The sequence below is a fragment of the Engystomops pustulosus genome, chromosome 4 (assembly GCF_040894005.1).
Source record: "Engystomops pustulosus chromosome 4, aEngPut4.maternal, whole genome shotgun sequence".
Lineage (NCBI taxonomy): Eukaryota > Metazoa > Chordata > Amphibia > Anura > Leptodactylidae > Engystomops > Engystomops pustulosus.
In genome coordinates, this window is record NC_092414.1 from 8,867,055 (window position 1) to 8,885,100 (window position 18,046).

General features: G+C 49.4%; 1 protein-coding gene across 1 annotated transcript; it reads right to left on the reverse strand.

Moving 5' to 3' along the window:
* Positions 1 to 13,685: 13,685 nt before the first annotated feature.
* Positions 13,686 to 17,761, reverse strand: MED21 (mediator complex subunit 21). The gene is made up of 4 exons (XM_072145051.1): positions 17,604 to 17,761; positions 15,474 to 15,588; positions 15,111 to 15,211; positions 13,686 to 14,202 (listed from the first exon to the last, which is right to left on the reverse strand). Exons 1-4 carry the CDS (start codon positions 17,739 to 17,741, stop codon positions 14,026 to 14,028), a joined length of 531 nt encoding a protein of 176 aa, XP_072001152.1. The 5' UTR covers positions 17,742 to 17,761; the 3' UTR covers positions 13,686 to 14,025.
* Between the last annotated feature and the right edge of the window lie 285 nt (positions 17,762 to 18,046).

The window sequence follows — 18,046 nt, forward strand, 5'->3', positions numbered from 1 at the left end:
AATACTGTCCTACAGCATCGAAGATAAAGTCCCATATAGAACCTAAATAATGCTGTCATATAGTGTCTTATAGAGATCCTAAATAATACCGCCATATAGTGTCTTATACAGAACCTAAATAATACCGCCATATAGTGTTTTATATAGAAACTAAATAATACTGCCATATAGTGTCTTATACAGAACCTAAATAATACCGCCATATAGTGTCTTATACAGAACCTAAATAATACCGCCATATAGTGTTTTATATAGAACCTAAATAATACCGCCATATAGTGTCTTATACAGAACCTAAATAATACCGCCATATAGTGTTTTATATAGAACCTAAATAATACTGCCATATAGTGTTTTATATAGAAACTAAATAATACTGCCATATAGTGTCTTATACAGAACCTAAATAATACCGCCATATAGTGTCTTATACAGAACCTAAATAATACCGCCATATAGTGTCTTATACAGAACCTAAATAATACCGCCATATAGTGTCTTATACAGAACCTAAATAATACTGCAATATAGTGTTTTATACAGATCCTAAATAATACTGCCATATAGTATACTACCTATATGTAGGAAAATGCACTTATAAACCAAACACTCAAAAACAATCTTTGAGGGTACAAAAACAACAATATTTTTTATTTAATTCTTAAACTAAAAAATCACAGACTACACAGGGACAGTTTAAAATCATTTAAAAAACATACATACACAAAATCTTAAACAGGTGGACATGTGGCCGAGGGAATCAAAATGAGTATAGCACACAAATGGTCAATCTGTGTGTGAAGTGTGAAAAGCCTAATATTGTATAATCACAGCTAGCAAAACAACGTATTGTAACTTAATAGTACAAATGTGTAAACATCATTTGTAAACATCATTTGTAAACATCATTTGTAAACATCTACACAGGATATCAGCTAGCAAAGCATATATTACAAATTAGTATTATCAAAGAGTAAACAAAACTATATAGGCATACACACCCGGCTGCATCATGGAACCAAGTCAACGGCAGCCTCCAGATAAGGATGTTACTTAGTATATCCCGGTCCACATGGCCACCAAAACCCCGACGCGCGTTTCGCCTCTTCTTCAAGGGGTGAATACTGCCATATAGTGTCTAATACAGATGCTAAATAATACCGCCATATAGTGTCTTATACAGATCCTAAATAATACCACCATAGTGTCATATAGAACCTAAATAATACCTCCATATAGTGTTTTATATAGAACCTAAATAATACTGCCATATAGTGTCTTATACAGAACCTAAATAATACCGCCATATAGTGTTTTATATAGAACCTAAATAATACCGCCATATAGTGTCTTATACAGAACCTAAATAATACCGCCATATAGTGTTTTATATAGAACCTAAATAATACCGCCATATAGTGTCTTATACAGAACCTAAATAATACCTCCATACAGTGTTTTATATAGAACCTAAATAATACCGCCATATAGTGTCTTATACAGAACCTAAATAATACCGCCATATAGTGTTTTATATAGAACCTAAATAATACCGCCATATAGTGTCTTATACAGAACCTAAATAATACCGCCATATAGTGTCTTATATAGAACCTAAATAATACTGCCATATAGTGTCTTATACAGAACCTAAATAATACCGCCATATAGTGTTTTATATAGAAGCTAAATAATACTGCGATATAGTGTCTTATACAGACCCTAAATAATACCGCCATATAGTGTCTTATATAGAACCTAAATAATACCGCCATATAGTGTTTTATATAGAACCTAAATAATACTGCCATATAGTGTTTTATATAGAACCTAAATAATACTGCCATATAGTGTCTTATACTGATCCTAGACAAAACCGCCATATAGTGTCTTATACAGATCCTAAATAATGCTGCCATATCGTGTCTTATACAGAACCTAAATAATACTGCCATATAGTGTTTAAAACTAATGGATAGTGTCAAAGGTATAGTTATACAGTATATAATACTGCCACATAGTGTCTAATACTGCTAGGCAGTGCTGGCTGTGGCATTACCTATTATAGTATCTCAATAAGTATACTATACTGAACCTAATGCTGCCACATGGAGCTCAAATATACACGCTCAAAAACATACCATGGAAATAATTGTCCTGTTCAGAACATACATAATACTTCCATATAGTGTAAAATACTTCTAGACTGTGCTGTATGCCTATATTCATGTAATACATAATACTGCCATATAGTATATAATACCATTAAGCTGTGCATGCTGTATATTCATCTAATATGTAATACTGCCATAGTGTGTAATACTGCAAGATTATGCTGAGCACTACATTCATATAATATGTAATACTGCCATATAGTGTATAATACTGCTAAGCTACGCTGCATGCTATATATTCATATAGTATCTAATACTGCCATACAGTGTATAATATTGCTAGACTGTGCTGCATATTTTTATATAGTATATACTACTGTCAGATAGTGTATACTACTGCTAGACTGTGCTGCATGCTATATATTCATGTAATATATATATATATATATATATATATATATATATACTGCCATATAGTATGTAATACTGCTAGACTGTACTGCATGATATTTTTATATAGTATATACTAATGCCATATAGTGTATACTGACTGTTCTGCATGCTATATATTCATGTAGTATGTAATCCTGCCATATAGTATGTAATACCGCCATATAGTACATACTGGGCTGTAGTGCATTGTATTTTCATGTAGTATCAGATGTATATACGGCTCAATGCCCTTATATAGCGGCAATAAAGTACCCCATATATAATACCGCCTCATATGCTGCTAAATAATAGTGCTGCCTAGAATATAATACCGCCATATATGCCCCCCAGAACGTCATACAGCGCCAAAATACAGAACCTAAATAAGACGACTCGGCATAGTCCGGCTCATGAATAGAATTCCAGAGCGCGGTGGAGACTGACACACACACACTAGAAATTCTCGGAGAGAGGTAGTGTGGGGGGAGGGTGCGCGCTATACAGCACTCAGTGTCACTGGAAAGCTGGGTGCCGCCTCTTAGCGCTGGATTTCCAGGGTGTGCACTTCTCCAGTGATGAATTATCCAATTAAGAGGAAAGGAAAGAATTTTCTGTTTTTAGGGAAGGCTCCGCCCACATCCAGGATTCCTTTCTGATTAGGCGACGTCTGCAGCAGGACATATATATAGCGACTTATTACACCGCGGGGTTATATATAGCGCAACATGGCACCTATACCGCTGTACTACTGGGATATTACTCAGGATGTGCTGAGTCAGTCACCCAGCTTTCCCAAACTCCTGAATGAAATGTTGGCTGGCAGCCACCGTGAGACATGACAGAGACACAAGAAAGTTTTTAATTAAAGGGGCTGCTTATTTCTTTATTTTTCTTTAATAATAGTGCCCCCCATGGTCACAGGCTACTTCTGGTATTACAGGTCAGAGACGCAGCATTGCACATCACAGGCCAACAACTGTGGAGCTAGGAATCTGTCAGCTGCCAAAGTGTCCTCACACTGCTGTGATCTGTGCTCTCTGCAGATAGCGTTATCTATTGTCCCTGGAAAGATGTGTAAACAGACTGTTGTGTATGTTGTTAGTAGCAGCAGGACTGTGATATATGGCTTTATATTCCAGGATTGTACAAGGGGAAATGTAATCACACTGCTGTGCTCTGTGATTCTCTGTAGACAGTGTTAGGAATTGTCCCTGGAGAGATGTGTAAACAGAGCGTTGTGTATCTTGTTAGTAGCAGCAGGACTGTGGAATATGAACTGACATTCCAGTATTGTACTTGGGGGGTGTACTCACACTGCTGTTCTCTGTGCTCTCTGCAGCCAGTGTTATGTATTGTCCCTGGGGAGATGTGTAATCAGACCTCACACTGCTGTGCTCTCTGCAGCCAGTGTTATGTATTGTCCCTGGAGAGATGTGTAATCAGACCTCACACTGCTGTGCTCTCTGCAGCCAGTGTTATGTATTGTCCCTGGAGAGATGTGTAATCAGACCTCACACTGCTGTGCTCTGTGCTCTCTGCAGCCAGTGTTATGTATTGTCCCTGGAGAGATGTGTAATCAGACCTCACACTGCTGTGCTCTGTGCTCTCTGCAGCCAGTGCTATGTATTGTCCCTGGAGAGATGTGTAATCAGACCTCACACTGCTGTGCTCTGTGCTCTCTGCAGCCAGTGTTATGTATTGTCCCTGGAGAGGTGTGTAATCAGACCTCACACTGCTGTGCTCTGTGCTCTCTGCAGCCAGTGTTATGTATTGTCCCTGGAGAGATGTGTAATCAGACCTCACACTGCTGTGCTCTGTGCTCTCTGCAGCCAGTGTTATGTACTGTCCCTGGAGAGGTGTGTAATCAGACCTCACACTGCTGTGCTCTGTGCTCTCTGCAGCCAGTGTTATGTATTGTCCCTGGAGAGATGTGTAATCAGACCTCACACTGCTGTGCTCTGTGCTCTCTGCAGCCAGTGTTATGTATTGTCCTTGGAGAGATGTGTAATCAGACCTCACACTGCTGTGCTCTGTGCTCTCTGCAGCCAGTGTTATGTATTGTCCCTGGAGAGATGTGTAATCAGACCTCACACTGCTGTGCTCTGTGCTCTCTGCAGCCAGTGTTATGTATTGTCTCTGGAGAGATGTGTAATCACACCTCACACTGCTGTGCTCTGTGCTCTGTGCAGCCAGTGTTATGTATTGTCCCAGGAGAGATGTGTAATCAGACCTCACACTGCTGTGCTCTGTGCCCTCTGCAGCCAGTGTTAGGTATTGTCCCTGGAGAGATGTGTAATCAGACCTCACACTGCTGTGCTCTGTGCTCTCTGCAGCCAGTGTTATGTATTATCCCTGGAGAGATGTATAATCAGACCTCACACTGCTGTGCTCTGTGCTCTCTGCAGCCAGTGTTATGTACTGTCCCTGGAGAGATGTGTAATCAGACCTCACACTGCTGTGCTCTGTGCTCTCTGCAGCCAGTGTTATGTACTGTCCCTGGAGAGATGTGTAATCAGACCTCACACTGCTGTGCTCTGTGCTCTCTGCAGCCAGTGTTATGTACTGTCACTGGAGGGATGTGTAATCAGACCTCACACTGCTGTGCTCTGTGCTCTCTGCAGCCAGTGTTATGTACTGTCACTGGAGGGATGTGTAATCAGACCTCACACTGCTGTGCTCTGTGCTCTCTGCAGCCAGTGTTATGTACTGTCCCTGGAGAGATGTGTAATCAGACCTCACACTGCTGTGCTCTGTGCTCTCTGCAGCCAGTGTTATGTACTGTCCCTGGAGAGATGTGTAATCAGACCTCACACTGCTGTGCTCTGTGCTCTCTGCAGCCAGTGTTATGTACTGTCCCTGGAGAGATGTGTAATCAGACCTCACACTGCTGTGCTCTGTGCTCTCTGCAGCCAGTGTTATGTACTGTCACTGGAGGGATGTGTAATCAGACCTCACACTGCTGTGCTCTGTGCTCTCTGCAGCCAGTGTTATGTACTGTCACTGGAGGGATGTGTAATCAGACCTCACACTGCTGTGCTCTGTGCTCTCTGCAGCCAGTGTTATGTACTGTCCCTGGAGAGATGTGTAATCATACCTCACACTGCTGTGCTCTGTGCTCTCTGCAGCCAGTGTTATGTATTGTCCCTGGAGAGATGTGTAATCAGACCTCACACTGCTGTGCTCTCTGCAGCCAGTGTTATGTATTGTCCCTGGAGAGATGTGTAATCAGACCTCACACTGCTGTGCTCTGTGCTCTCTGCAGCCAGTGCTATGTATTGTCCCTGTGTAATCAGACCTCACACTGCTGTGCTCTGTGCTCTCTGCAGCCAGTGTTATGTACTGTCCCTGGAGAGATGTGTAATCAGACCTCACACTGCTGTGCTCTGTGCTCTCTGCAGCCAGTGTTATGTACTGTCCCTGGAGAGATGTGTAATCAGACCTCACACTGCTGTGCTCTGTGCTCTCTGCAGCCAGTGTTATGTACTGTCACTGGAGGGATGTGTAATCAGACCTCACACTGCTGTGCTCTGTGCTCTCTGCAGCCAGTGTTATGTACTGTCACTGGAGGGATGTGTAATCAGACCTCACACTGCTGTGCTCTGTGCTCTCTGCAGCCAGTGTTATGTACTGTCCCTGGAGAGATGTGTAATCATACCTCACACTGCTGTGCTCTGTGCTCTCTGCAGCCAGTGTTATGTATTGTCCCTGGAGAGATGTGTAATCAGACCTCACACTGCTGTGCTCTCTGCAGCCAGTGTTATGTATTGTCCCTGGAGAGATGTGTAATCAGACCTCACACTGCTGTGCTCTGTGCTCTCTGCAGCCAGTGCTATGTATTGTCCCTGTGTAATCAGACCTCACACTGCTGTGCTCTGTGCAGCCAGTGTTATGTATTGTCCCTGGAGAGACGTGTAATCAGACCTCACACTGCTGTGCTCTGTGCTCTCTGCAGCCAGTGTTATGTACTGTCCCTGGAGAGATGTGTATTTATTTAGGGCGCAGGACTGTGAAATATAGATTGTAATTTGAGGATTGTAGCACTGGGTATGTGTCCTCACACTGCTGTGCCGCTTCACACCCCCTTCCTCTGCATGGAGGTAAGTATTCATCCAGAAACCTACAACTAGTTATACTGTGGAAACCGGAAGATGAATGCAAGGAGCTGAGGGCACAGCAGTGTGAGGACTGAAAAATTTCAAAGGAAAACCCCCATTTTTGCACCACAGACCCATTTTTTAGGGACACATTATTTGCCCTATGCCCTCACCTAAGCTTCCGAATCAGGTGACCCTACAGAAGCGTCCCCTAAGCCTTCACCCCCCGAGGGGCAGGAGATACTCTGAGTATGAGCTCACGCTCCGGTGTTATTATTACACAATGACACGAGTGTTCCTGGCCGCCGCTCAGGACAGACTGCGCCGCGCTCCCACCCAAATCCCGGACAGGACTCCCCCGCCCCAGCACCTTCTTAAAGGAGCCTTTGAGGGTCGTGACGTCTGTTCCAGGAGCTCCGAGACCGTAACTAATAACCGTCTGTTATATGATCCGGGCGAGAAGGGCGAGGCCTGAGCCGGGAGACACAGGGGCCTTGTAGGAAATCCCACAAAACGAAAACACCCTCACAGCTACAGTACACCGTATGTGGAAAACCGCACCCTACAGGATAGCGGGTGCCATAGAGACATCACCCGCAGCCCTACAGGATAGAGGGTGCCATAGAGACATCACCCGCAGCCCTACAGGATAGCGGGTGCCATAGAGACATCACCTGTAGCCCTACAGGATAACGGGTGCCATAGAGACATCATCACCCACAGCCCTACAGGATAGCGGGTGCCATAGAGACATCATCACCCACAGCCCTACAGGATAGCGGGTGCCATAGAGACATCACCCACAGCCCTACAGGATAGCGGGTGCCATAGAGACATCACCCACAGCCCTACAGGATAGCGGGTGCCATAGAGACATCACCCACAGCCCTACAGGATAGCGGGTGCCATAGAGACATCACCCGCAGCCCTACAGGATAGAGGGTGCCATAGAGACATCACCCGCAGCCCTACAGGATAGCGGGTGCCATAGAGACATCACCTGTAGCCCTACAGGATAACGGGTGCCATAGAGACATCATCACCCACAGCCCTACAGGATAGCGGGTGCCATAGAGACATCATCACCCACAGCCCTACAGGATAGCGGGTGCCATAGAGACATCACCCACAGCCCTACAGGATAGCGGGTGCCATAGAGACATCACCCACAGCCCTACAGGATAGCGGGTGCCATAGAGACATCACCCACAGCCCTACAGGATAGCGGGTGCCATAGAGACATCACCCACAGCCCTACAGGATAGCGGGTGCCATAGAGACATCACCCACAGCCCTACAGGATAGCGGGTGCCATAGAGACATCACCCACAGCCCTACAGGATAGCGGGTGCCATAGAGACATCATCACCCGCAGCCCTACAGGATAGCGGGTGCCATAGAGACATCACCCACAGCCCTACAGGATAGCGGGTGCCATAGAGACATCACCACCCACAGCCCTACAGGATAGCGGGTGCCATAGAGACATCACCACCCACAGCCCTACAGGATAGCGGGTGCCATAGAGACATCACCACCCACAGCCCTACAGGATAGCGGGTGCCATAGAGACATCACCCGCAGCCCTACAGGATAGCGGGTGCCATAGAGACATCACCTACAGCCCTACAGGATAGTGGGTGCCATAGAGACATCATCACCCACAGCCCTACAGGATAGCGGGTGCCATAGAGACATCATCACCCACAGCCCTACAGGATAGCGGGTGCCATAGAGACATCATCACCCGCAGCCCTACAGGATAGCGGGTGCCATAGACACATCACCCACAACCCTACAGGATAGCGGGTGCCATAGACACATCACCCACAGCCCTACAGGATAGCGGGTGCCATAGAGACATCACCCACAGCCGTACAGGATACCGGGTGCCATAGAGACATCATCACCCACAGCCCTACAGGATAGCGGGTGCCATAGAGACATCACCACCCACAGCCCTACAGGATAGCGGGTGCCATAGAGACATCACCACCCACAGCGCTACAGGATAGCGGGTGCCATAGAGACATCATCACCCACAGCCCTACAGGATAGCGGGTGCCATAGAGACATCACCACCCACAGCCCTACAGGATAGCGGGTGCCATAGAGACATCACCTACAGCCCTACAGGATAGCGGGTGCCATAGAGACATCACCCACAGCCCTACAGGATAGCGGGTGCCATAGAGACATCATCACCCACAGCCCTACAGGATAGCGGGTGCCATAGAGACATCACCCACAGCCCTACAGGATAGCGGGTGCCATAGAGACATCATCACCCACAGCCCTACAGGATAGCGGGTGCCATAGAGACATCATCACCCACAGCCCTACAGGATAGCGGGTGCCATAGAGACATCATCACCCACAGCCCTACAGGATAGCGGGTGCCATAGAGACATCATCACCCACAGCCCTACAGGATAGCGGGTGCCATAGAGACATCATCACCCACAGCCCTACAGGATACCGGGTGCCATAGACACATCACCCACAACCCTACAGGATAGCGGGTGCCATAGAGACATCACCCACAGCCCTACAGGATAGCGGGTGCCATAGAGACATCACCCACAGCCCTACAGGATAGCGGGTGCCATAGACACATCTCCCACAGCCCTACAGGATAGCGGGTGCCATAGAGACATCACCCACAGCCGTACAGGATACCGGGTGCCATAGAGACATCACCCGCAGCCCTACAAGATACCCGTTGCCATAGAGACATCATCACCCTCATCCCTACAGGATAGCGGGTGCCATAGAGACATCATCACCCACAGCCCTACAGGATAGCGGGTGCCATAGAGACATCATCACCCACAGCCCTACAGGATAGCGGGTGCCATAGAGACATCATCACCCACAGCCCTACAGGATAGCGGGTGCCATAGAGACATCACCCACAGCCCTACAGGATAGCGGGTGCCATAGAGACATCACCCACAGCCCTACAGGATAGCGGGTGCCATAGAGACATCATCACCCACAGCCCTACAGGATAGCGGGTGCCATAGAGACATCACCCACAGCCCTACAGGATAGCGGGTGCCATAGAGACATCACCCACAGCCCTACAGGATAGCGGGTGCCATAGAGACATCACCCACAGCCCTACAGGATACTGGGTGCCATAGAGACATCACCCGCAGCCCTACAGGATAGCGGGTGCCATAGAGACATCACCCGCAGCCCTACAGGATAGCGGGTGCCATAGAGACATCATGACCCGCAGCCCTACAGGATAGCGGGTGCCATAGAGACATCATCACCCACAGCCCTACAGGATAGCGGGTGCCATAGAGACATCATCACCCACAGCCCTACAGGATAGCGGGTGCCATAGAGACATCATCACCCACAGCCCTACAGGATAGAGGGTGCCATAGAGACATCACCTGCAGCCCTACAGGATAGCGGGTGCCATAGAGACATCACCCACAGCCCTACAGGATAGCGGGTGCCATAGAGACATCACCCACAGCCCTACAGGATAGCGGGTGCCATAGAGACATCATCACCCACAACCCTACAGGATAGGGGGTGCCATAGAGACATCATCACCCACAGCCCTACAGGATAGCGGGTGCCATAGAGACATCACCCACAGCCCTACAGGATAACGGGTGCCATAGAGACATCATCACCCACAGCCCTACAGGATAGCGGGTGCCATAGAGACATCACCCACAGCCCTACAGGATAGCGGGTGCCATAGAAACATCATCACCCACAGCCCTACAGGATAGCGGGTGCCATAGAGACATCATCCACAGCCCTACAGGACAGCGGGTGCCATAGAGACATCATCCACAGCCCTACAGGACAGCGGGTGCCATAGAGACATCACCCACAGCCCTACAGGATAGCGGGTGCCATAGAGACATCATCCACAGCCCTACAGGACAGCGGGTGCCATAGAGACATCACCCACAGCCCTACAGGATAGCGGGTGCCATAGAGACATCACCCACAGCCCTACAGGATAGCGGGTGCCATAGAGACATCACCTGCAGCCCTACAGGATAGCGGGTGCCATAGAGACATCACCCACAGCCCTACAGGATACTGGGTGCCATAGAGACATCACCCGCAGCCCTACAGGATAGCGGGTGCCATAGAGACATCACCCACAGCCCTACAGGACAGCGGGTGCCATAGAGACATCACCCACAGCCCTACAGGATAGCGGGTGCCATAGAGACATCACCCACAGCTCTACAGGATAGCGGGTGCCATAGAGACATCACCCACAGCCCTACAGGATACTGGGTGCCATAGAGACATCACCCGCAGCCCTACAGGATAGTGGGTGCCATAGAGACATCACCTGTAGCCCTACAGGATAGCGGGTGCCATAGAGACATCACCTGTAGCCCTACAGGATAGCGGGTGCCATAGAGACATCATCACCCACAACCCTACAGGATAGCGGGTGCCATAGAGACATCACCCACAGCCCTACAGGATAGCGGGTGCCATAGAGACATCACCCGCAGCCCTACAGGATAGCGGGTGCCATAGAGACTTCACCCGCAGCCCTACAGGATACTGGGTGCCATAGAGACATCACCCACAGCCCTACAGGATACTGGGTGCCATAGAGACATCATCACCCACAGCCCTACAGGATACTGGGTGCCATAGAAAGGCATGAGGAAGGCTGAGCACCACTGGTCTAAATCTTAATGACAGTAATTGAAACCCCCATCCGAATATTCCCCGGACGCTTCTATACGGAGCTACAGACACAGCACAAACATTCCCAGCGACGCTTTATCTCAGCGCAGTCCTGGAAAATGTCCCCATATCATCAGTCATAGGAGCCGCTCTACATGTCCTCCCCTACCCTAATATGTCTCCGGAGGACCCAACTGTACCGACAGCACATATCATCTCACCAGTGGTGGCGCTGTGGTGATAGACAACACTTGTTCCCAGATTATGGGGGGTGTAGTTACAGAGGGGTCAGGGTGCCCATGCTGACCCCTGACCCCTGCTGGCTATGATAGAAAGGTGTCAGGACACACAGGACATGGCAGGTCGCTGTGTATGGGGGGTGTAGTCACAGAGGGGTCAGAGCGCCCATGCTGACCCCTGACCCCTGCTGGCTATGATAGAAAGGTGTCAGGACACACAGGACATGGCAGCTCGCTGTGTATGGGGGGTGTAGTCACAGAGGGGTCAGAGCGCCCATGCTGACCCCTGACCACTGCTGGCTATGATAGAAAGGTGTCAGGACACACAGGACATGGCAGCTCGCTGTGTATGGGGGGTGTAGTCACAGAGGGGTCAGAGCACCCATGCTGACCCCTGACCACTGCTGGCTATGATAGAAAGGTGTCAGGACACACAGGACATGGCAGCTCGCTGTGTATGGGGGGTGTAGTCACAGAGGGGTCAGAGCGCCCATGCTGACCCCTGACCACTACTGGCTATGATAGAAAGGTGTCAGGACACACAGGACATGGCAGCTCGCTGTGTATGGGAGGTGTAGTCACAGAGGGGTCAGAGCGCCCATGCTGACCCCTGACCACTGCTGGCTATGATAGAAAGGTGTCAGGACACACAGGACATGGCAGCTCGCTGTGTATGGGGGGTGTAGTCACAGAGGGGTCAGAGCACCCATGCTGACCCCTGACCACTGCTGGCTATGATAGAAAGGTGTCAGGACACACAGGACATGGCAGCTCGCTGTGTATGGGGGGTGTAGTCACAGAGGGGTCAGAGCGCCCATGCTGACCCCTGACCACTGCTGGCTATGATAGAAAGGTGTCAGGACACACAGGACATGGCAGCTCGCTGTGTATGGGAGTGTAGTCACAGAGAGGTCAGAGCACCCATGCTGACCCCTGACCACTGCTGGCTATGATAGAAAGGCTTCAGGACACACAGGACATGGCAGCTCGCTGTGTATGGGGGGTGTAGTCACAGAGTGGTCAGAACTCCCATGCTGACCCCTGACCACTGTTGGCTATGATAGAAAGGTGTCAGGACATGGCAGCTCGCTGTGTATGGGGGGTGTAGTCACAGAGGGGTCAGAGCGCCCATGCTGACCCCTGACCACTGCTGGCTATGATAGAAAGGTGTCAGGATACACAGGACATGGCAGCTCGCTGTGTATGGGGGGTGTAGTCAGAGGGGTCAGAGCGCCCATGCTGACCCCTGACCACTGCTGGCTATGATAGAAAGGTGTCAGGATACACAGGACATGGCAGCTCGCTGTGTATGGGGGGTGTAGTCACAGAGGGGTCAGAGCGCCCTCTACCTTTCAGCAGATCTTCCAGTAATGCTGTGAGATGACACTGATGACGCGTCTCCGTGCTGGTCAGGCATTATATTTCTGGTATGTAAATTGCAGTGTTATGGTGACGCCCGGGTGACATAATGTGGTGACACTCAGGACTGGACACAGGAAGCCGAGAGATTAACTCATAAGAGGAAGTGACTGACTCATCCCATGTTATAGTGACGACACTGCAAGCCACAGACTGGAGCTCTGCACAGTAAGTAAAATGTGGCTGAGGGGTGTGCGGTGACATCACACATGATCAAACGATCGAGGTAATCCATTAAAGCAGAGAACAAAACAGAGTGATCCAAAGTGAAACTGCAGCTGCATCTCCCCCGCCCTCATCCTCATCATATATCAGCTGTCCCCAATATAGCGCCCCCCACAGTCATCTTCTCTTACTTTGGATGCAGCGATGTAATAATCTGCAGGGGTAAATTTCTCACAGTTCTGGATGCTGCATGTACTACACCAATGCCACAGCTCCACTTCATTGTTGCACCGCCACAGCTCCACACCTATATATGCAAGTAATATCATCCCGCTATACCCAGTGTTATCAAATACACTACCACCAAAAAGCCAGCTAAATCATCAAACTCACCGAACCAACACTGCTATACCGCCATCTGCCCAGATCCCTTCATACAGCGCCGTGCCGGGAAGCTGCCAGGTTTTGGACACTTGTTTTCAGTGTAAAATAAAAATGGTTCCAAAAGTTTCAATACAAAACAACAAAAAATCTTTAGTCTTGTACCAATAAATCTTATTTTATTATGAAAATCCTGATACAAACAATGTCTGTGACGGAGGCCGAGACCCCTGTGACATGGGATCCGTGTGCCGCCCGGCCCAGCAGTAGAAAACCCACTGACACAGGTTCAGCAATGTTCAGACAGGCAGATAGGGGCCACCTACTGATGGTAAGTGGCCAAACATAGGGAAAGGGCGACTGTCCACAGCGGCCGCCATAGCACATGGCGATTCCATAACTCGTACACAAGTTCTCTGCCGCACACCGCAACGTCTTCAGCGGAACAAGGGATCGGTAGCGAGATCTGATGGAGGAGAGCGCCCCCTGCTGCTAGCTCTCAGACAGCGGCTGCATGTGGATGATGCTCCTGGTCTTCAGCTGAGATTGGGCGATGTCTGCCAGCGCCGTCTGTATCTTCTCCAGCAGCAGGTCTCCCCGGGACACCACCTCCCCCAGGCGGGCGGCCGCAGCATGGTTCTCCTCCTCTAACTGGTACAGGCTCGCCGCCTGCAACATGGGGGAGGCCAAAGAAGACGTGTAATGCGCAATCATCACAGCGAGGGGGGAGAGAGGGACCGCGCCAGGAGGAGGGAACGAGGGGGAAGAGGGGCCGCGCCAGGAAGAGGGAACGAGGGCAAAAGGGGGGAGAAGAGAGGCAGCGCCAGGAGGAGGGAACGAGGGGGGAAGAGAGGCCGCGCCAGGAAGAGGGAACGAGGGGGGAAGAGAGGCCGCGCCAGGAAGAGGGAACGAGGGGGGAAGAGAGGCCGCGCCAGGAAGAGGGAACGAGGGGGGAAGAGAGGCCGCGCCAGGAAGAGGGAACGAGGGGGAAGAGGGGCCGCGCCAGGAGGAGGGAACGAGGGGGAAGAGGGGCCGCGCCAGGAGGAGGGAACGAGGGGGAAGAGGGGCCGCGCCAGGAAGAGGGAACGAGGGGGGAAGAGGGGCCGCGCCAGGAGGAGGGAACGAGGGGGGAAGAGAGGCCGCGCCAGGAAGAGGGAACGAGGGGGAAGAGGGGCCGCGCCAGGAAGAGGGAACGAGGGGGAAGAGGGGCCGCGCCAGGAGGAGGGAACGAGGGGGAAGAGGGGCCGCGCCAGGAGGAGGGAACGAGGGGGGAAGAGGGGCCGCGCCAGGAGGAGGGAACGAGGGGGAAGAGGGGCCGCGCCAGGAAGAGGGAACGAGGGCAAAAGGGGGGAGAAGAGAGGCAGCGCCAGCAGGAGGGAAGGAGGGGGACAAGGGGGGAAGAGAGGCCGCGCCAGGAGGAGGGAAGGAGGGGGAAAAGGGGGGGGGGGGCAGGAGAGGCCACGCCAGGAGGAGGGAAGGAGGGGGAAAGGGGGGGGGAAAGAGGGGGTATTCGTCACGGTATTAAGTGTGAGTGGACATGTTATTTAGTCCTGTTAGCACCCCCCAGAGGTCCTCACCTGTAGCGCAGCTGTAGACTCCTCGCTGGGCAGAGAGTCGATGAGGACATCAATATCCTTGGCTGTGCGGGCAATCAGGGCAGCAAAGAGCTGAGCGTATTCTGGAAGATTAGGACACAGACTCAGATCCAGATCTGCCAGCGCCCGGACAAGGCCGGACCTGGTTATAGCAAATTCTCCAAACCAGGTGATAACCAACATGGCCGCCTGGAGAAGACCATGACAGCAGCGGAGATGTGATATTACCAGACGGCTGAAAAGCAAATCTGCAGCGCCAGAAATCCAAGGAACCGCGACTGAATGATTACAAGATCACTGGTGATGAGGTCACAGGAGGAAGAACTCACAGAGGACGTCACTTACCTTCTGTGGGGTTGGACGGCTGCTCCTTGTTCACTGTAGTCTGAATGTTGTTAAAGGAGGCGGGAGGAGCGCACTGCTGCAGCACCCCGATAGCGTTACAGAACTGATCCGCAAGCTGCCAGACACAAGAGCACAGACACAATTATACTCCAGAGCTGCACTCACTATTCTGCTGCTGGTGCAGTCACTGTGTATATACATGACATTACTTATCCTGTACTGATCCTGAGTTACATCCAGTATTATACTCCAGAGCTGCACTCACTATTCTGCTGCTGGTGCAGTCACTGTGTACATACATGACATTACTTATCCTGTACTGATCCTGAGTTACATCCAGTATTATACTCCAGAGCTGCACTCACTATTCTGCTGCTGGTGCAGTCACTGTGTACATACATGACATTACTTATCCTGTACTGATCCTGAGTTACATCCTGTATTATACTCCAGAGCTGCACTCACTATTCTGCTGCTGGTGCAGTCACTGTGTACATACATGACATTACTTATCCTGTACTGATCCTGAGTTACATCCTGTATTATACCCCAGAGCTGCACTCACTATTCTGCTGGTGGTGCAGTCACTGTGTACATACATGACATTACTTATCCTGTACTGATCCTGAGTTACATCCTGTATTATACTCCAGAGCTGCACTCACTATTCTGCTGCTGGTGCAGTCACTGTGTACATACATGACATTACTTATCCTGTACTGATCCTGAGTTACATCCTGTATTATACCCCAGAGCTGCACTCACTATTCTGCTGGTGGTGCAGTCACTGTGTACATACATGACATTACTTATCCTGTACTGATCCTGAGTTACATCCTGTATTATACTCCAGAGCTGCACTCACTATTCTGCTGCTGGTGCAGTCACTGTGTACATACATGACATTACTTATCCTGTACTGATCCTGAGTTACATCTTGTATTATACCCCAGAGCTGCACTCACTATTCTGCTGCTGGTGCAGTCACTGTGTACATACATGACATTACTTATCCTGTACTGATCCTGAGTTACATCCTGTATTATACCCCAGAGCTGCACTCACTATTCTGCTGCTGGTGCAGTCACTGTGTACATACATTACATTACTTATCCTGTACTGATTCTGAGTTACATCCTGTATTATACTCCAGAGCTGCACTCACTATCTGCTGCTGGTGCAGTCACTGTGTACATACATGACATTACTTATCCTGTACTGATCCTGAGTTACATCCTGTATTATACCCCAGAGCTGCACTCACTATCCTGCTGCTGGTGCAGTCACTGTATATACATGACATTACTTATCCTGTACTGATCCTGAGTTACATCCTGTATTATACTCCAGAGCTGCACTCACTATTCTGCTGCTGGTGCAGTCACTGTGTACACACATGACATTACTTATCCTGTACTGATCCTGAGTTACATCCTGTATTATACTCCAGAGCTGCACTCACTATTCTGCTGCTGGTGCAGTCACTGTGTACATACATGACATTACTTATCCTGTACTGATCCTGAGTTACATCCTGTATTATACCCCAGAGCTGCACTCACTATTCTGCTGCTGGTGCAGTCACTGTGTACATACATGACATTACTTATCCTGTACTGATCCTGAGTTACATCCTGTATTATACCCCAGAGCTGCACTCACTATCCTGCTGCTGGTGCAGTCACTGTATATACATGACATTACTTATCCTGTACTGATCCTGAGTTACATCCTGTATTATACTCCAGAGCTGCACTCACTATTCTGCTGCTGGTGCAGTCACTGTGTACACACATGACATTACTTATCCTGTACTGATCCTGAGTTACATCCTGTATTATACTCCAGAGCTGCACTCACTATTCTGCTGCTGGTGCAGTCACTGTGTACATACATGACATGACTTATCCTGTGCAGGGCAGTGAGTGCAGCTCTGGGGTGTAATACACATATACAGTATATAGATGTATGATGGGTGGATACTGTGCGGTATAATGGAGGATGATACATTGTCCGGATATTACACGTTGTTCCTCTCCCTCCACCACTCTGGACGTCTCTCAGCACCGGCCACTACATTAGACGCATCTCCCGGGGACAGGAGACACCAGGACCGGGGAAATCACTCACCGAATTCAGCGCGTCCTGGAGCTGCGTCAGGCGATCCGCCATCTTTAAATCGGGCAAACCCGAACCTTCCCTCGGGTTTGCTTCCTGCTCTGCTATTGGTCCGCAGTTTGAAGGCGTGACATCCACACCAGGCGTCATCTTTTTGCGTCACCGCATGTTTTTTTTTTTAATCCAATAACTTTATTGATATCGCACAAAACTAACACTAGTTCAAAAATCACCTGAGAACCTGAATAATCCAGAAGGCGCCTCTGTTTCTTGGCTCTTTTAATGCTCAGCTGCCAAAATTCATAATAATTCCATATTTTATGGCATATATCAGAATGTGACCTGCACAGGGCTATATATGTATTATTATTCGTCCACAGACCTGCTGTATGGTCATAATAAACATTTACAGACCCGCAAATAAGAATAAAACACTTTAGTGAGAACTGTACAAT